The sequence below is a fragment of the Metopolophium dirhodum genome, chromosome 2 (genome assembly GCF_019925205.1).
Source record: "Metopolophium dirhodum isolate CAU chromosome 2, ASM1992520v1, whole genome shotgun sequence".
In the NCBI taxonomy this organism is placed as follows: Eukaryota; Metazoa; Arthropoda; class Insecta; order Hemiptera; family Aphididae; genus Metopolophium; species Metopolophium dirhodum.
In genome coordinates this window covers 37,745,152-37,764,327 of record NC_083561.1, presented here as the reverse complement: position 1 = coordinate 37,764,327, position 19,176 = coordinate 37,745,152, and the positions used below count along the sequence as shown (strand labels likewise).

Genomic DNA, 19,176 nt, shown 5'->3' with positions numbered 1-19,176 from the left:
CTTAAAAAAATATTATGATACAAACAGTGTAAAAGGAATATTTTCAAAAACGTTAGTGTCTTCTCGGGTAATGGTTGTAGTCTTACGGCGAATGAATCACCCCGTACAATAGGCCGATGTGGACAATACGACCGACAATTGTGTACAGACGACTCTACATTGACCGCTGTATATACTATATGGGTTTGATAATATGTTATAATAATGTTCGAGATAATTATTATTATATTGCATCGTGTTCTTTTTTTTTCGTTGTTCAGTATTTGTATTTGTATTTTGTTATTTTTGCACGTTTTAATTATATATTATATTGTATACGCGTCATGAACATATTTTTGTTTTCATATAATATGGGGTCTCATTACATATTATCATCAGTGATATATATTTTAAATGTAATAATGTTGTGATATTATAAAATAATAATAATGACTGTTAGTTATCACTATTATTATTCTATATTACAGACGTAGGTATAGACGCGCGTATCTGACACGTATACCGCGGCCTATTATTACCTACGCACGCCACCTACTGATGATATATTATTATAAAGTGCAAACGTCGTCCGTTAAATATTATCTTTGTATAATTATATCGTGTACCTATGCATATCGTGTTGATGTTAAGTCACCAATTAATATACGACTTTTAAACGTTTATAATACCTATATTATAATTATTTCCTTTTTTTGTAAATCCTGCAGTATCTTATTGTTCTTTACTTTATCTATATGTTATTATATATTATTATTATACGCATATGATTAATTAGAGCTACGGCTATTTTTGTTTGCGTTTTATACGGGTACTTATGTAATAATATAATATATCAGCATCAGATTATTGCTAACCAAAGCGCGTGCCGCCAAACAAAAGTGTACTCCCAGTGCTCGAATTGGGAAAAATGAAGTAGAGGATCTTAATCCAACGATTTAAGAACTGCGTTCCAAGGGCGCAATTATTCAACACAGACCCAAGGGAGGCCTCGCCCCCTACCCCCTCCATCACACACCTACCTTACATACATTTTGAACACCACTTTTCAGCAACACATTTTGAATTCCAAATAGGTATAATATATTTTCATAGCAATATCTACGTCTTATATTGTTACAGTAGAAAAAAAAAATTATAATAGTCTACCCTCTACCAGTTTATTCAATATACTAAACAATTATTGTTTTTGTTTCAAAAAAGACCACATATTTTGATAAGTTTAAAAAAATTTAAAAATTTAAAAATTCAAAAACACCGATAAAATATAATAAAAATTATTTCGGACATAATAGTTTGTACCGTTCCCCCGTCCAAGTAAAAAAAAAAATAGTAGAGGTACGCAAAAAAAAATAAAAAATAGTAGGAGAGCTCTGCCCCCCCTGCGCTCCCCTCCCCAAATTCCATCAAGAGGTGTACGCGATTGCATGTTGTGAAGATATTATAATATTGTACAGTTTCCTCTTAATAAGTTATGTTTGGCTATGACTATGAGTAAATCGTGAGGGCCGACCTTGACATTTTCCGGAGTATAAGATGGTTTTTAGTCATGGCAAAATTTACGTTGGTGCTTCAAGATAAGTTCTTCTAGCAGTTTGGTAATTTTATTACCTGAAGGAAAGACATCAAATATAGTTTATAAGCATAAAGAAGTCTTTATAATAAAAATTAATCACCAAAAAATGTGTATGATATTAATGGATTAAAAGTGAAATGTATTCATAAACATCAGTTTTTTTTAGAAATATTATTATTATAAGCTTTTAGTGCACAACTATTGCTACTCAACAAGACGACATACGGGCAACGGCCAACTAATAATGTTTATATCAGATAACACCATGATGAAGGGGTGAACGCGATTGCATATTGTGCGGGTGCAGAGATTATAATATCAGAGTATAAGACCAAAGTATCAAAGTATTTGACGCGAGTGCATTTATATCCGCCACAGCCGATGAATTCAAATTGTGTTAAAAAAACACAATTTTTAAATTGTCTGATAAAGGCAATATAATCCAAAGTTGTATAATCGTTCGACCTAACCTAACCTAACCAATCGGGTCCGTGCATGCCTATCCTGTCACTTTCGCCGAGTAGGTATAGGTATACCATGCCCGCAGGGAAGGAAAAGAGGCCATATGCCCCTGGGAATTTTTAACTGTATGTATACTTTAATAACAATATCACTATAACTATTATTAGATGTTATAAGTAATTTTTATACCAGCAGCTTGGTCCTGGTGGGAATTTATCCTGCACTGTGGCGGATTCAGGGCTTAATATTTTTTTTTTTTTAGGGGGGTGATGGAGGCTTATAAAAAAAAATCATATATGTAGGTCTAATATTTTTAAATAGCTCAAGTATAAACTTTATGACGAACCTTAAAATACATTTTTTAATCGATATTTAAAAAAAAAAAAAACTAAAACAAATCGTAAACTGTTCATGCCCATAAATAGACCACAATGAGTCGAAATATTTAAGAAAGTATATCATGCATAGAAAATGATAAAATAGAAATTTGGGGAAAATGTCTATATACGATATATACACGCCTAATATATGTATATATTATATATATATGATACTATAGCACATAATAATTACGGTTATTCGTATTCGAATTGCAACAAAATATCAAAAATCGATTGACGATAAATAGTCAATTTACGGGTGGATATCGGATAAATGTAGTAAAAATCAACAGCAGAATTACTGAATATATATATTATTATAGTACGGTCGTGATAAATGATAATGACGTGTTTTGCACATATAATACTGCGCTAGTGTTAAATGTAAAATATACGCTGTGTAAATAATTGGCGACCAACATCATAGTATTATAATCGTAGATATACACTACAATATGGACAGTTATCAAAAGCTATATACCTAGTACCTACCTATATAGGTAAAATATTATATAGCGTACCTCGTAGAGTCGCCGAGTTTGGGTACTTGTGCGGTGTTACTATATCGGTAGTGATGACTCTTATTTTATGCGATACCGCGGCTCAATCCGCCGGAAAGACAAATATTATATTGTACCTATTGGGCACCATAATACCAGTTATTATCAGCTACATCGTATTGTTATTATTATCAATCATCATCGTAAAGTGTTATGTTTTGTCATTTTGTGATGTAATAACATTTTATAAGTACAATTTATAATAACAATATGTATAGGTACCTAATACAGCAATGCCATTAATTGTAAACACTAATATAGTAGTATGTATTTATAAATGATATAGGTATAAGGTAATATACCCACCGTAGGCGCCTACGTGTATTTTACAACTTTCCGACTCATGCCTCATCTGTGGTATAATAATATATTACTTATATAGATTATAGGTAATTAGTAGGTAGGTAGGTAGGTAGGTACTCACTCGATTTCAGGTGTTTGACGAACAACAAGTAGTAAAATGCCTACGTATAATAATAGTAAAATGATGATGGATGATATGGGCGATGCCGCGACGGCCTGCAGCTCGTTATAAACAGCATAGATAGATGTAGGAAGGTACGCGTGGTTTCAGTGTTCCGTACCTATATTAAGATAAACGCAAAAATCATTAAGCGGTTTACCTATAGCTATTAATATGTTAAAAAATAAAATCAGTGATCGATTTTTAGGTAGAGGAGAGGGGGGGGGGGGGAGTTAAAAGAAGAATCGAGGAAAAAAAGTCCCACACTAGGAAAAATAAGTCCCGATAAAAAAGGCCCAACGCTAAGAAAAAGTCAATTAAAAGTCTAAAACAATAAAACAATAAATACAATAGTACCTTTATAGTTATTATATAATAATAATAACGCAATTAACAATATACTATATTATTATTATATTAATCATAGACACTTTCTTATGTTTGCCAATGACCAGATATAGGATCTAAAGATACGGGTTATGATAGTCAGATAGTTGTTATGGTAGATAACATAAATGAATCGCGGGAAAAAGCCCAAATATATAAATTTAAGCACAACATTAATGTCAGGGGGGGCGAGACCACGTCACGAAGGCGTGAAGGAGCCGTCTTCGCGGAACATGACCATGACTATAAGGGTGTAAAAACCACCGAGGTCTGAGTCTTATTCCTCCCCTTCACACAAGTGGTTAATATACATTGCCCACACACTAAAATACAAATTACAATTTACAACACTATAGAAGTGCACAGGAATAAGTATTTCGGTAAATTTTTCACTAAACTTTTTTTCCGAAAAATGTATGGAGCTCCACTACTATTTTTATTTTTTTTCCTGCGCGCCCCAACTATTTTTTGCTGCAAACTGGGATGCAGCGACAGCACTAACTACTGTTCGAAATAAATTTTTGTTAAAATGTGCTTTTAAATTTTTGTCAGTGATTTAATGAATTTTACAATTTTAGATCCTGAGCGGAGCGAACGAATATATTTATTTTACAACGATGTGTGCTTTTTTCCCGTCTGTCATCAACTATTGGAGCAGTGTAAAGGCTTATAAGTTATAAAACACTTCATAAGTCTTTTCGGTCTATGTCTCAGCGGTATAATATATTACCTATACAGGTTATAGAAGGTTCTCACTAGGTTTCAGATATTTGACAAACAACACGTAGAAGAATGTCTACATTACAATAATATATATTATATGATGATGATCAATATGGCGATGGCCCAAGTGGCCACGTTTATAGACGGCATTTATACTCGTGCTTTACAGTTTAGTAGGTATAAAGATAAACGCGAAAATCATTAAGCTGCTTACCCATAGGTATTAATATGTTAAACAATAGAGTGAGTTACTACCTACTCAGTATTCTCGAGTATATATCTTATATCTAGGTAGTTATAAAAATACAAAATGATATACACTTACTCGAGTATTATTAACTCTGTGCAGTAGCAATTTCCAAACAACTCAAACTTCAAAGGAGTGGCAGTACTATTTTACAATAATGTCTAGGTACCTATATAATAAGTAGGTAATATCTAATATTATAATTTAATATATAAATCACGCATGTAGCAGGTGTCTGTGATCGCATAAAATTATTTGGACGACGCTGAAACGTTTTTTTTTCTCTTAAAGACAATCAATATTGATCAACGATCAAAACTATTTTAACTCTGCTAAGTCATGTCGAGTGCGTATCTCCAACCTAAAGTTTACACACTTGACATTATAAATTCATATTATCATATTAATGGATATAACAGTAACTACGTCCTATAGTACATTCACTGTAGGAAGTCAGTAGGTAGTCCTATAATTAACAATTATTTTAGTGCAGCTTAGTTAATATAATATATATATGACTACTTTATAATGGTCACCATTACCATGATTTAAAGAATAAAGTGTCAAAAACAATGAAAAACTTTTTTTTTTTAAAAATTCAAACATGGCCATTTTAGTGAGTAACCTATCGATAACAGTGGGAAAACAATTTTTAAATAGGTTGAATAACATTAATTTAATCTTATAAATACTGCAGCAGTTATAAAATATTAGTTTTAAATTGTTTACTACATATCTACATATATATATAATATAGGCCATTAAAAATTCTGAATTCAATAACGAATACATTACTTACTTGTGTGCTGATGTTTTTCGAAATAACTGTTTTATATTTTTAAAACTGTAATGATAAGTACCTAAACTTAAATAATTAAATACAATAAATAATAGCCCATTTGTCACACATATATTATATGCACAGCCACACAGAACTATCCCTTTTAACAATGTTGGTTCTTGGCAATGTATATTTCAGCATGCAGGGTATGATGGGGGACGCGCATGTCCATAAATATGCCACTGATTTCATGATTTCAACCATGCAGTAGTATTACGTAGGTACATACTTAATTTGATTATTTTGTACATTTGTCAATTTTGTACAATCCTAAGAACCCTCAAAATTAATTTTAAATTTACGGATGCTTCGCAACATTACCCCAGCATCCGGATCTATTACTTAAAACTGTTAAAACTATACCTAGTGGATCCGTAAATTGAAAATTAATTTTGAGCGTTTGGGAGGGTTGCACAAAATCAAGTGCACAACATCATAATTATTAATTAATAATGCATGGTTGAAATATTCAAATATGTTAAAAGTAATGGATCCAGGTGCTGGGGTAAATTGTAACGATACCGAAACATCCGTAAATTGAAAATGAATTTTGAGTGTTTTTGAGGGTTGCACAAAATTGAACATGATACTGTGATAATGATGCACACATGTATGGTTGACATGTACGATTTTGACAGTACGGGTGCCAAGGTAATGCACCTACATGACTTGATGAAAAAATACAGTATAAGCAGGTGAAGATGACGAGCGCGCGGGTCGAGAGAGGGTGTGAGAAACCGATTTGGAGTAGGATACCGCCACCGAAATACCATTACTAGTTACTACATGGCCAGACCACAACGCGGCATTGCCGTTCAAGGACCACAAACGTCAAGTTAAAACAAGTATTTTAAATTTTAAATTGTTTGTACATCTTAAAATACTCATAACTCACTTTAAAATTAAACAATAAGGGTATTTAACGTCACAGTACATGACACACTTTTGGCACATACTGTAGTTTCGACCGCAAAGCAAATGGTAAAAAACAAAATGGGTAGGTTAACACAACACATTTATTTAAATGTGTTAATTTCAAATTGCAATCGATGAATTTATTAGACACAAAAATATAATACCTACACAATGATTGTATTAGTATGTACCTACCATTGATTATAAATACTAGTATTTATAATCAATGGTACCTACTAATAAGTTATTAAAGTTGTTATAATAATATATATATATATACACGTCACAACAAGATCAGATAAACAATATAATATAGAAGTTTATATTTTTTTCATGTTACTTATATTTTATTATTATTATCTATTGCTAATGACTAATTACTAATGAAACATTGAAGACAATTGATCATAATATATGGATATTTATGTTTACATTCAAAAGTTATTGAGTTTACACAACTGACTAGAAGATTGTATATGACTTAGAGTTATAAGTTTTAACATTTAGATTATAGAATACAACATTCAATGTTCACAACAAATAATTACATTTAAACAAAATACTAGTATTTATAATCAATGATATTATCAACTAAATAAATACAAGAAAAATAAAATGCTAAACAAAACCATAAATAATAGATCAAAAACACGAATCAGTCTTTAAAAACATGAAATGACACTGGTATGAGGCAAATAAAATGTAAAAACTAAATAAAAATAGCCTAACAAAATTCAGTAATACACACATATATTATGGATATATATATATTATATACAGTGGTGTAGTTATGAATTTGTTCTGGAGGGATAGTCAACTTGTTAGGCCAATTAAGTCTTTTATTTCAACAATATCTATTATACTTAATGTTTTGGTTTGAACATTTAAAAAATAAAGATAAGATAAGATAAGGGGCACTTCTGAGTTGTGATCACGACTATTTATATCATAAATACCTTTACACATAAGCACACTACGTTAGGTACATCATATTATAATATAAAAAAAAAAGCTCAAGGGGGATCTATGGTAGATTATCTATCACCATCATAACCCCCCACCAAAACTACTCCACTGTATACATATATTAATTAATTTATAGCCAGAGATTCTTTTTACAGTGAACATAATATTTCAGTCAATTATTGTATTTTTTACAATTTCCAATATCGTGATGAAACAGTAATAGATGAAGTGTCATTATTACTCATAATACCTATCAAAAATTATTGAGAACAATTTTATTTTTTTATTATTATTTTTTATCACATTCAAGTATTTTTATAAAACTCTAAATAACAAACATTTAAAATAAATCCTCCAAATAAAATACCGTTAAAATTGTTCTCAATAATTTGTATTTAAGGTTTATGATACCTTAATTTAAACTATGTGAACACACAATTTAAAATTTAAATAGCTGTTTTCCCTGTACTCCCATATCTTAAATTGATCTATGTAAGTTAGACTCTGATTTTAATGTTTCATCCTTTTAGAAGGAATAATTTTCAGAATATTACCATTATCATAATTTACACTATTATTATACCCAAATATTACTTATCTAAGAATCTAACAAACTAATGCGCACATCAAGCATCAATGACAGAGACTCGTCGCTTATACGTACTTCAAATTATTAACACGGCCCAATATAGGCATGGATCCATCCATAATAAATGATCTAAGGTATGTACTGACAAAAAAGATAAGATGGAATTTTTTTAAGACTGCTGTGCTCTTTATAATGTTATAAAAAATGTGACTGTTAATTATATTTAAGAACACTTTATTGTAACATGGCGCAGTCGAGGTAGGATACAAGTGTTAAATTAAAGATTAAATAGATAAATTCAGATTACAAAATACTGAAACTAGCAGCGATGGCATTGGAATTTAATAGACTCAATGGTCTGTGCCTCGAAGGTAACTTGTCTGAAAATTTCAAAATGTTTAAACAAGAATTCGAAATATATTTTAAAGCGACAGAAACGAATAAGAAAGACTCAGATGTACAAGTGGTTCGCTTATTAAATTTGATGGGTCATGATGGCTTAAAATTATACAATACAATCAAGAAGGTTGGAGAAGAATCAGTATACACAATATTAAAATCACTGGAAGAATACTGCATTCCTAAAACCAATGAAATTATAGAACATTTTAATTTCTTTAACCGAAAACAACATGATGGTGAACAGTTTGATGTATGGTACACAGTTCTGAAAAAATTAATCAAAGGATGTAATTTTGGAGAAGCTGAGAACAAAATATTAAGAACGCAGATAGTGTTGGGAATATTTGATAAAGAAACCCAAACCAGATTGCTAAGAGATGATGTTGCGTTGAACAAAGTAGTATCATATTGCCAATCAGTGGAACGTGCAGAGTCAAACAGAAGGATCTTGATCACGGGAAATGAATCAGACAAGGCCGTGCATGAAGTAGTAAACAAATATAGGACCAAGGAGCAGAATCAGAACAAATCATGGAAAAAGGACGAGTCAAATCAAAATCATTATAATAGCAGTCAACCAAATCAGTCACATGTATTATAACATATAAACCAGATGTGCAAGTTTGGTCACAAAACTATGGAATTGTTGGACACAGAGGACACAAAAGGTATTTGTAAAACCACTTTATGCGATTTTTAAATTCTAATTTATCAAATTTTTGGTTTATTGGTGGTTGTTAGTAAAATAACATAAATGTACATTATACACTTAGAAAAAGATAGTGCTGAGTAAAATAATAGAATCGAGAATACTGGTGGTCCAGAGGCTTGGCTGCTGGAATATCTACTACAACTGAAAAGTATCAGTATAGAACTAATAGTTTTCAGTATTTAAAGTTTATGCCATTTTTGCGATTTCTTTTTTCTTATTAAAAACTTATAATGGTAAAAGTAAAAAATATAAACTATTGCTTCAACATCTGATATTTACATATTATATGCACTTTTAAACCAGTGATGTCTAATTTGTTTTCTTTGGTGGGCCAAAATAGTAAAATGTTGTATTCAAGTGGGCCAACAATAATAGAAAAATAAAGTTTAAGAATCCCTGATATAGAAGTTATTAAATTGTTTCTTCTTACAAAACACAACAATTAACAAAAATTATGTTCACTGTTAAATAAAAAAATCAACTATCAGGGGCGTACTGACAGATAAGCGTACCATTGGGGGCAGAGGGGAAGTAATGCTAACAGCAGGTCCTCCTCCAGTCTTCGGTACCAAGGAAAAAAAAAGGTATGTGTACCAGACACCAGTATTATACAATAATTAACTAATAGTAATGAATCATAATTTAATATTGTTAAATAATCGTCGACCCCTTCTCAACATCAAATTAAGCTGGTATGCTATAGCACACTAGTACACCCTTGCCAGTCCACCCCTATTAACTATACATATACTATAATAAACTTACTTACAATTTATCATTTACTCCACCTTTTTTTGTGGCACCTTATCATTGTCACTACTTACTTGGTTATCAATCAAGTCTTGTACTCCTATCCAAGAACTAAAACACTGGTGCAAAGTGATGATTAAAAAAACCAATGTTAAAATTGGAGCTATTCGAAATAATGCAGTCTGGCAGAACAAAAACAAAATTATTGAAGCCACCACACAAAGGTTGCTTAATTGTGCGTAGAATTTTCTAAAACACAAACACACAATATATTTTGCATAATACAATGATTTTTTTTTTTTTAATGATAACTTACAAATTACGTTTGGGGATGTCCATCTGCCATAAAATACCTGCACATGTATTTAATATTAAAGAGGAAATCCATGATGGATCTGGATCTAAGTATTTGCTGTGACTGTAACAGTTTTAAAAATTAATTTCAAAGTTTAATTAAAAGCAAATAAAAATAAAATTACTGGTAATTTCGTGCCCATTCAATGCTGCACGGCAGATGACAACCGCAAATAAGTAACCACAACAAAAACAGTGAAAAGTGCAGGTGGATGGATGTCAGCGATAAATTCAAACCGGGTTTTTCGCCTTTCATAAAATAATCTTTGAAAAATATCACTGGGTAATAAATCAACTGATCAATGCAGTCTTGTACCATTGTGCACAGCTATAACATCAAGTATTTAAATAACCTTTAGTTGTAATTTATATTTTAATCAATTTTAGGATGAAAAATATATTTTTTAGCATTGATAATACACTGGATATTGATGATGGAAAAATTATGTTAATGTTAACAAACTTATCCAATAATAATATTACAATTTAAATGAAGGAGTTGTAAAATATAGACTTAATTAATAGAATAAATTAACTTACTAAGAAATAATAGAAAAATGCTGAAATAACAAGTCCTACAGTCCCACAAGTATGGTAAGAAATTAAAATGGCTATCATTGAAACAGCTATTGGTAATTTTCCAAATCCATACAATATCCAGTCAGATAATGTAGCATTTTTTCGCAACATTTTCATTATAAACCTGTAAAATAGTTAAAAATAAAATATTCAATTATTAAAAAAAAAATTTAATTTATATCTATTATTTACCGGACCAACAGTTCGTTAATGGCTTTCCCCCAAAACAACATCATCATCCATAGTGCTACACTAGCAAAATACATAAATGAATTGGTTATGCAATATAGCAATGACGAAAACACCATTGTCTTTAACGGATGTCCAAGCCAGTCTATACCACCAATTGGTTTATTGACGTTAGGCCACTGGCTTTGTCTAGAAAAGAAATACCACTGTAACCCAAGAATACCTAATTATGAAAATTAACCAACTTAATGATCTTACATAGCAGTCAAAAAACAAATTGTAACAACTAAAGTCTTAAAAACTCTGATTATAGATGGTAAGGAGTTGTGATATATTGAACAATCATCTTTAGTTGAATTGGCCAACTGTGAAAATTGATTTGACAACACCAACAGTATTATGATTCCAATGTACGAGGGAAATGTCAAACCGTATTTCAATCCTATTGTTCCAATTGAGTCCATAATTGATAGATCAAATCTAAAAATAAACAAATTTTTACTGCAACTGTGCACAGTTGGCTTTTTTTACTTACTCAATACGATAGTTGCATGTGGGGTCTAATATGAATTGCAAATATGGATTTTGTGTTGCATTTGACTGAGGAATGTTTTCTAAAGATATTCTCAGTGGTTCCACATAACTGTCACTGAAATTATAAGAAAGACTATCAACACTACACTGAAAAGCTTAAAAATAGATTCCCCATGGTGAGAATTAGCTTACCTAGTGATACCATGCAAAACACCTTGTGTCCATGGTACGATAAATTTAGAAACAGCATGATGATGTTTTTTTGAGCATTTGATGGGTACCATGTGTACATTATACACACAATGCATGCATATACTAGCTGACCAACCACGTAGAATAGTTTTGTACTGTATCGTCTCAAAAACATTGACTTTCCACAACAGGTGTCTATCAAAAACTCCATACCAGAATTGCCACGATATTTGATTAGTTCTATCACTAGCTTCATACAAGTCAATATTCAAAGCAGTCTAGAAAGAAGTGTTATTAATTTATTATATGATTTTGATTACTTTTTAGATTATTAAAGTTTAGAAAACTTACAGGTTTTTTCGTATTTTTGATTTTGAAAACCAAATTTGAATGACCCAATTTATTTACGTCGGGCATATTTAAAGTAATATGTCTCCTTTTCATATGTTTCGAAACTGATATAGTACTGTTAGAAGACCAATTTGTACCAAATAAACTAAAATAATATAGTATTTAGTAATTTTACTGAAGATTTTAGAAAAATGTAATTCAATTTAATATCATACCAGTGTTTTTTTGAATGATAATCAGGTTTGCACGAAAACACCCAATCGTGGTATTCAATATTTACAGCTTCGGCTGTCATTTCATAATTAAACGATTTTTCAAACAATGGCAGATGAATGACAATTGGCATTGCCGTTCCTTTCTCCAATGAAATTGATCTTTGAAGCTTATATGTTTCATTCCATTCAATCACGTTTGGTTCATTCAACTTTACAGTAATAGGATGTAAATTAGAATGAAACCATTTTCCATTACTTCTCTGTAAATTAATAAAATATACAATTAATAGAATATCACTCTGTCATAGATGACTAATGACTAATGAGTATTGAAGATTAAATAGATCTATTATTAGCTATTATGTGATTAAAAGTTATTGTTGCATACTTTGTCAAAATGATAAGAAGATACTTTTTTTCTCCATTCATAAATTGTATTGTCCGATTCAGATTCTGCGGAGTCAAATAGCACTCTTACAATGGATTTTACCAATGATTTACACCACAATATACACTGATGATCAGTAGAAGTCCAGACACCAGGTATAGCTAAACTCTAGAAATCAATTGGATGTTTGAATTCAATAATCTTTTTAAACCTAGTTCAATATTTTATATAAAATAGAGTACTTACTAATGCATTTATGTCTGCATGTGGAGTATACGTCAGGCAAGGCCAAACCATTAAGTCTCGATGCCCACCACCAATGGATAATAGTGAAATATTTGACAGAAATGAAGACCTTGGCTTGTCTAATCCGTTCCCCCAAATTTTTTCTACTTGGTCATAATAGCTATCCATATAGTGATCGGCTAAAAACAAAGGCCTGTGGGGAGTGGCAAGAGTAATAATCAGTTCTACGAGTTCGGTATCAAACGAAGGATCAATGAACAATCCTTTGGCTATAATACCACCCTGGAAACAAAAAATATTATAATAATACAATACAGTAACGTATCTAGGATTTTTCTATGATTAGATCACATACTAGATTAACCTAGATGTAAACTATTGAAATATAGGGATAAATAATAGATTACCATAGAATGTCCAATAAGTATGATTGACGTAGGCTTGTAGTCATACTCATATGTTTTTATGATTGTATCAATACACTGGGAAACAAATGCAGTTTGCTGTAATAAGACACCTCCAAAGACAGCAGAATATTCTTCATTCAAGTCGACAGTAAAAAAATCAAATTTTATATTTGATTGAATATGGTACATCTTTCTAATGTTAACCGAAGCAATGGACCGAACTGTAATGAATAAAATGTAAATAGTTCAATAAAAAAAACTGTTTGATAACTATTTATAAGTAATTATAGTATTATTTATATTATTACCTTGTCTGTACGATCCACTGTGTCCGGGTATAAAAACAACTGGCGTACCATAAAACTTCATAGATTTTATTTTCTCCATTGTTTGGCCTTCGGTGTATGCGTACAAATTATACTTTCCCCTGTTCATGGGCACCGATATTTCCTGGAAAACAAGATAATTAATTCAGTTAATATTTGGTATCACAATCATCATTAAGGCGCATGTAAATAATAAACCGTTGTCACTCACAACAAAATGAGGGTATTCAAACATGAACGTCATCTCACAATTGTTGGCCGTCTTTTGGGTCAACGTCAACTGCTTGTAGACGCCCGTCGTGAAAATTAATAAAAGGATCGCGCTCATATAGCTCACCGGACTGGGTATCTTAATCCTAACGATATATTTCCAAAAGTCCATCTTCCGGACGTCGATTGTGTGTCCGGTGGTGGTGTCGTGTGTTCAATTCGGTGGCTACCTAATGTGTTCGAACACATAGAAACTGCAATACAAACTGTAACATTTAATAATAAACAACATTGCATACGAGGAGTGTTGGCCTTAATTTGTTTAAATTGAATAATTTCATTAATTTATATAATAGGTATCTGACGGGCATTATCCGTTTTTTAAATAATATTAATAATAATAAAATATTGTGTATTATCTAACTATCAAAGTGTTAACATGAGTATCTACTAACTAGACCATATTTAGAGTAAGGAAGTATTTAATCTATTCTGCGGTAGTTGTCAGAAAAATGATAAGCAGTTATATTTATTATTTTCGAATCGGTAGGCAGTGATGCCAACGCTGAAAAGAAGTGCAGTCTGTTGCAGCATCACCAAAACTCAAAAGTGATCATTGAACCCGAAATCCGGAAAGTCCATTCCATGTTTCCATTACCATGTATAGCAGCCGCGGCTGCTGAGCTGTGTAGGAACTAGGAGGTAGTAAAATTGTTGTGCCCCAAAGACCAGTCTTAACCACATTTCCATCACAAATTCTTCTATAGTCGCTTCACTCAAGCCCGTATTTGGCATTTTTAGCGGTTTTTTGTAATTTGTCGGTGGTTTTTCCCAAGGCGTTAAATAACTATTGAGAAAATCGAAAAATACGATCTTGATCTAATTTGCTAAAAGATAAGATACTATATTATATTGAAATCAAACACTCTTTATGGTAGAAAATTTGTATACAGGGTTAAAAAAAAAATGAACTTCATTGTAAAACCAATAATACCTATATATTATAATATTAATTCAACTAACAGGGCAACAGGCTTATAATAAATAATAACAATATAAAAAATCCAGACTGATAAACCGTCTCCGCTCAGAATCGTTTTTCTTATACAATGATATTATATCATTGAATTCAAGTTTAAAAAAATCCATTATACATAGACCCACTTGTCACCTACGACCTGCTATACAGCAGAGACATCCACTTACCCGCTTTTTTTCATGATTTTTAATTTTTGGTGTTTTTGACCTGGGGGTGCTAGATTTAAGTTTAGGCGTGTTGCGCCTATGATCTTAATGCAAAAGTACTAGTATTAATCTTATTTATAATAGAACTTTAGTATAGTTCACTTTTTTTTTTATGCAACTTAAAATATACAATCTTAAGTAGGTACGACAAGATTTATGTGGAAATTGGAACTTTTTCATTTTTTTACTCGGGCAGATAAGCCATAAGTATAAAGCTTCTAAGAAATCATTGTCCACCTAAGTAATGCAGTGCAGTTTATTATAATTTATACTCAGTAATGTAGGCTGACAGCTCTCGATCAAAATCATTTTTTGTATGAAATGATTTAATACATTTTAATGGAATTCCGCGTATCATGTTTTAAGGAGTAACTAGTAAGATCCAGATAATTCACATGACATGGACATATGGGCTAAATCTGTGCGAGTAGTAAATGAACATTAGTGTGTATTTCCGAGAATCGCTGTAATGCCGCGTCCGGCACCCGGAAACTCTCCGCAAAAAATGAAATACATTATTGTTTGCATAACTTGTAAATTAAACATACTTTCTAAAGTTTGATTGTAATTTCAAAAAAATGGTTGAATTTATAAGCTTCTTGGAATCACTTTTTTGGTTTCGAATGCTATTATTTCAAGGCATTTTTGAAAAAAAAAATGTTAATTTTAAGGCCATTTAACATTGAAAATCGACTTCTTAAACAGTCTAGATATTTTGTCAAAGAGTTCATACGTGTATAAAAAAATTAAAATCGTACATTTCGAAGTATGTGTAATTTATCACTTCTTGTTGGTCTAAAACATATGAAAAATACGTGTGCTGCGGTTCCCTTGATTCAAATCTAACAAACAAGTTATGTTGGTGAGTTACTCAATGATAAGGTACACTTGGCTTCTACTGTACAGCAGAGTGGTTGATTACTTAAATAATAGTTTTCATAATACATTATTTTATAATTATTTATTGATAATATATTAAATTATGTTTGTAATACTCCATGCCCTCTTGGCTCTAGAAGTATTACAATCCGAAAATAATTTCAATAGTGTAATGACCTAGAGATTACTTGAAAAAAATCAAAATTTGTCACTACAATCATGTTAAATTAATAATTATTATCATTAGCCAACATATTTTGTATATAAAAATGTTTCAAAATTTTTTGAAATTAAAAAACAGTAAGTTACCAAAATATTAAAATTTGTATTTAATTATTGATAAGTGTTTCATTACAAGTTATTTTTTAGGAGCACCATACGCATCAGGCATTCTTTCAATGGTATATCTAAAAAAAATGAAAAAATAATTAGAACAAAAACAAAGAAAATCCATAGTGCACTTACCTTCTTTGAGCAATATACATAAGCGGCACACCAGGAATTTTTCTGATACGCCTCTTTAAATCCCTATCACATGTAGCTACTATATAACATTTATGCTAAAACAAAAATGTATTTTATTAACTTTTATGTATAACATTTTAAATGTATAGATTAATTTTAATCACTTACCTGAGTTACTCGTTGAACTAAACAATCATCAGCATACGTGCCGGGATGCATACACTGTATTCTTTGGAATCGTGGATCTTTAACAATTTTCAATGCTATTTTATACTTTTGTCCTAATTTTTCCAATTCACCAACAATACAATCTGTTACATAAGGTATACCTACAAGCAAATAATATTTTTAAATTATTATAGAAACATTACAATAAAACACAGTCTGCTTACATTTGGCATATAGACAATCCATCATGTTTTGAACCACATCCATTTTATATTTTATAGAAAAACTGATAAAATTGGTATCTACTAAGATGTGATATGGTGGTCCTAACTGTGTGTTAAACTGGAAAAACAAGGCTGAACTTGTTTGAGCTCTGAAAATATTAAGTCATTTATCATTATAAAATGAATAGCTACATTTTTTCATAATTTATTTAGTTTTATTAATTACACTTGACGAACGGAGACAGTTTTATTTTCATTTATCTTTTTCTTTAAAATGGTTCTTTTTTCTTCTTTTCTGAAAAAAAATATTATGGAAAATGAATACTAGAATTTTTATGATTATACAATTACATACATTCTTGTATCTGTTGGTTTGATTGTCTTCTTCATAACAGCAAATTGTTTGTTAAGAATTTTTTTACTTTTCTTGGTCTTAGTCTGGAATAATGCATTGTAATTTTTATAGTGACTAAAATTCAGTAATGTAGGATATTTATTTGTTTATTTATTAGATAATTATGGGTTGGAGTCCTTATTTTATTATAGAGCTACCTAATAGTATATTCATTGAAGAGTAAATAGACATTTTCCCATAAGCAAATTTGTATGATTTCATATATTTTTTCTATTTATTGAAATAAATTAATATTTTTAGATTACTGCAACCTCTCAATTACTACTTTAATAGTTACATGATCTATAATAGATACCTAACCATGAGATAGGAAAATCTATTTTAATAATGTCAGTTATCTCTTCTCAGAAATTAGAAATTACAAACATATTGTAAATAGTGAAAATTGTAACACATTTAAGCAACAAACAACAACTGAATAATAATATTGTCTGATTGTTAAATTGTGAGTCTAAATAAACGTGAACAAACTGTTGAATACAATTAAAAATAGGTACTTACCATTTTAAATGAGCTATGTACACGGGCTTTTTAAGATATATACTAATAAACACGAATTAATACACTAACCATGTGTATTATTAATTATTATCACTTATCAATCACAATGGTATTTACTATTTATTTTATTTACTATAATATATCGCTTATCACTTTTGCTTATCACTCCCGACCACAGTTCTGCCGTGCTAAGCGAAAAAGCAGTATCTCCAATTTTAGTCGAAATTGAGATATTGCTACATGGGGGTTAACAATGTGGTTTTGTACCATTTTTCGCAGTAAAAAAGCAGTATATCCAATATTTAACATTGAAAATTAGCATTTGAAATTAAGAAAATAAACAGTAAGTCCATAATTTTTGTGAAACTAGTAGCAAAAATACAGTAGATCCCAATAAGTAGCAAATAAGCAGTAAGTGACGTGGAGTTACTGTTATTTCGCTTATTTTCAAAACATTTTAAACAGTAACTAAAAACACAGTATCTCCGTATAGTATATTTGATAATATTGGTGTATAAATTATATTCTGTAGTCACAACCACGGTTTCAGATTTATATTAAAGGTATATCAATCATGGTCACACAGCTAATATGTCCATAATCAATTTGATGGAATACTGAATTATTACAAAATTCAAATGCATCACTGAATCATTATAATTTTGTTACTGTAATATCGTTGACTCTTTGTAGATTTTTAAATTTAGTAAAAGTATAAATATAAAATATAAGACCAATGCTTAGTGACATTGTTCATATAAAGGCAGAAATAGGGTTGAATTATTTGCTTTACAAAACCGACTACAGTGAATATTGTCCATTTGGAAAACTTGATTTTTTAAAAAACCACATCATTAAAAATGGAATTTCAAAACCAGACCAAAAAACTAAAGTTCTTGGTATTTATCCAATCAAAAAGGAAAGTATCATAAAAACATTAGTTCCTTTAATGCCAGAAACAAGGAAACAATTCTGGCTAGATTTTCCATGTGCTATGGAAGCACCAGATTTATACAGTGACTACGAAAATTAAAAATATTAATATAATGATAGTTATTATTATAAAAATGTCAGTCTGATTAAATTATTTTTAATTATTTTAAAAATTATTTTATAAATTGTTAATTTAAAGTAAAAAGTACTTACTTGCTCAAAAGTGTTTGCAACTTATTTATTTATATAATAATATGTATATTGTACCAAATGTATTGTATAAATATGTTATTAGTTATTACTATTTACTACTAAGTTAGTAATTACTTTATAGATTTTTCTATTAATTTTTCTTATAATATTACATAGGTAGTTAAAAAAAAAA

At 30.3% G+C, this 19,176-nt stretch overlaps 2 protein-coding genes across 2 annotated transcripts; both read right to left on the bottom strand.

Moving 5' to 3' along the window:
• Positions 1–6,632: 6,632 nt before the first annotated feature.
• Positions 6,633–14,467, bottom strand: LOC132938391 (GPI inositol-deacylase). Its single transcript, XM_061005190.1, has 15 exons — positions 13,963–14,467; positions 13,734–13,875; positions 13,426–13,646; positions 13,019–13,300; positions 12,773–12,940; positions 12,385–12,644; positions 12,170–12,314; positions 11,819–12,096; positions 11,628–11,741; positions 11,351–11,572; positions 11,096–11,281; positions 10,865–11,027; positions 10,450–10,652; positions 10,287–10,388; positions 6,633–10,219 (listed from the first exon to the last, which is right to left on the bottom strand). Exons 1-15 carry the CDS (start codon positions 14,131–14,133, stop codon positions 10,000–10,002), a joined length of 2,877 nt encoding a protein of 958 aa, XP_060861173.1. The 5' UTR covers positions 14,134–14,467; the 3' UTR covers positions 6,633–9,999.
• A 1,681-nt stretch (positions 14,468–16,148) lies between these two features.
• LOC132938393 (rRNA-processing protein FCF1 homolog) lies at positions 16,149–18,008 on the bottom strand. The gene is made up of 7 exons (XM_061005191.1): positions 17,859–18,008; positions 17,298–17,380; positions 17,169–17,237; positions 16,943–17,091; positions 16,719–16,879; positions 16,551–16,645; positions 16,149–16,492 (listed from the first exon to the last, which is right to left on the bottom strand). The coding sequence occupies exons 1-7, from the start codon at positions 17,859–17,861 to the stop codon at positions 16,444–16,446; spliced, it is 609 nt and encodes a 202-aa protein (XP_060861174.1). The 5' UTR covers positions 17,862–18,008; the 3' UTR covers positions 16,149–16,443.
• Between the last annotated feature and the right edge of the window lie 1,168 nt (positions 18,009–19,176).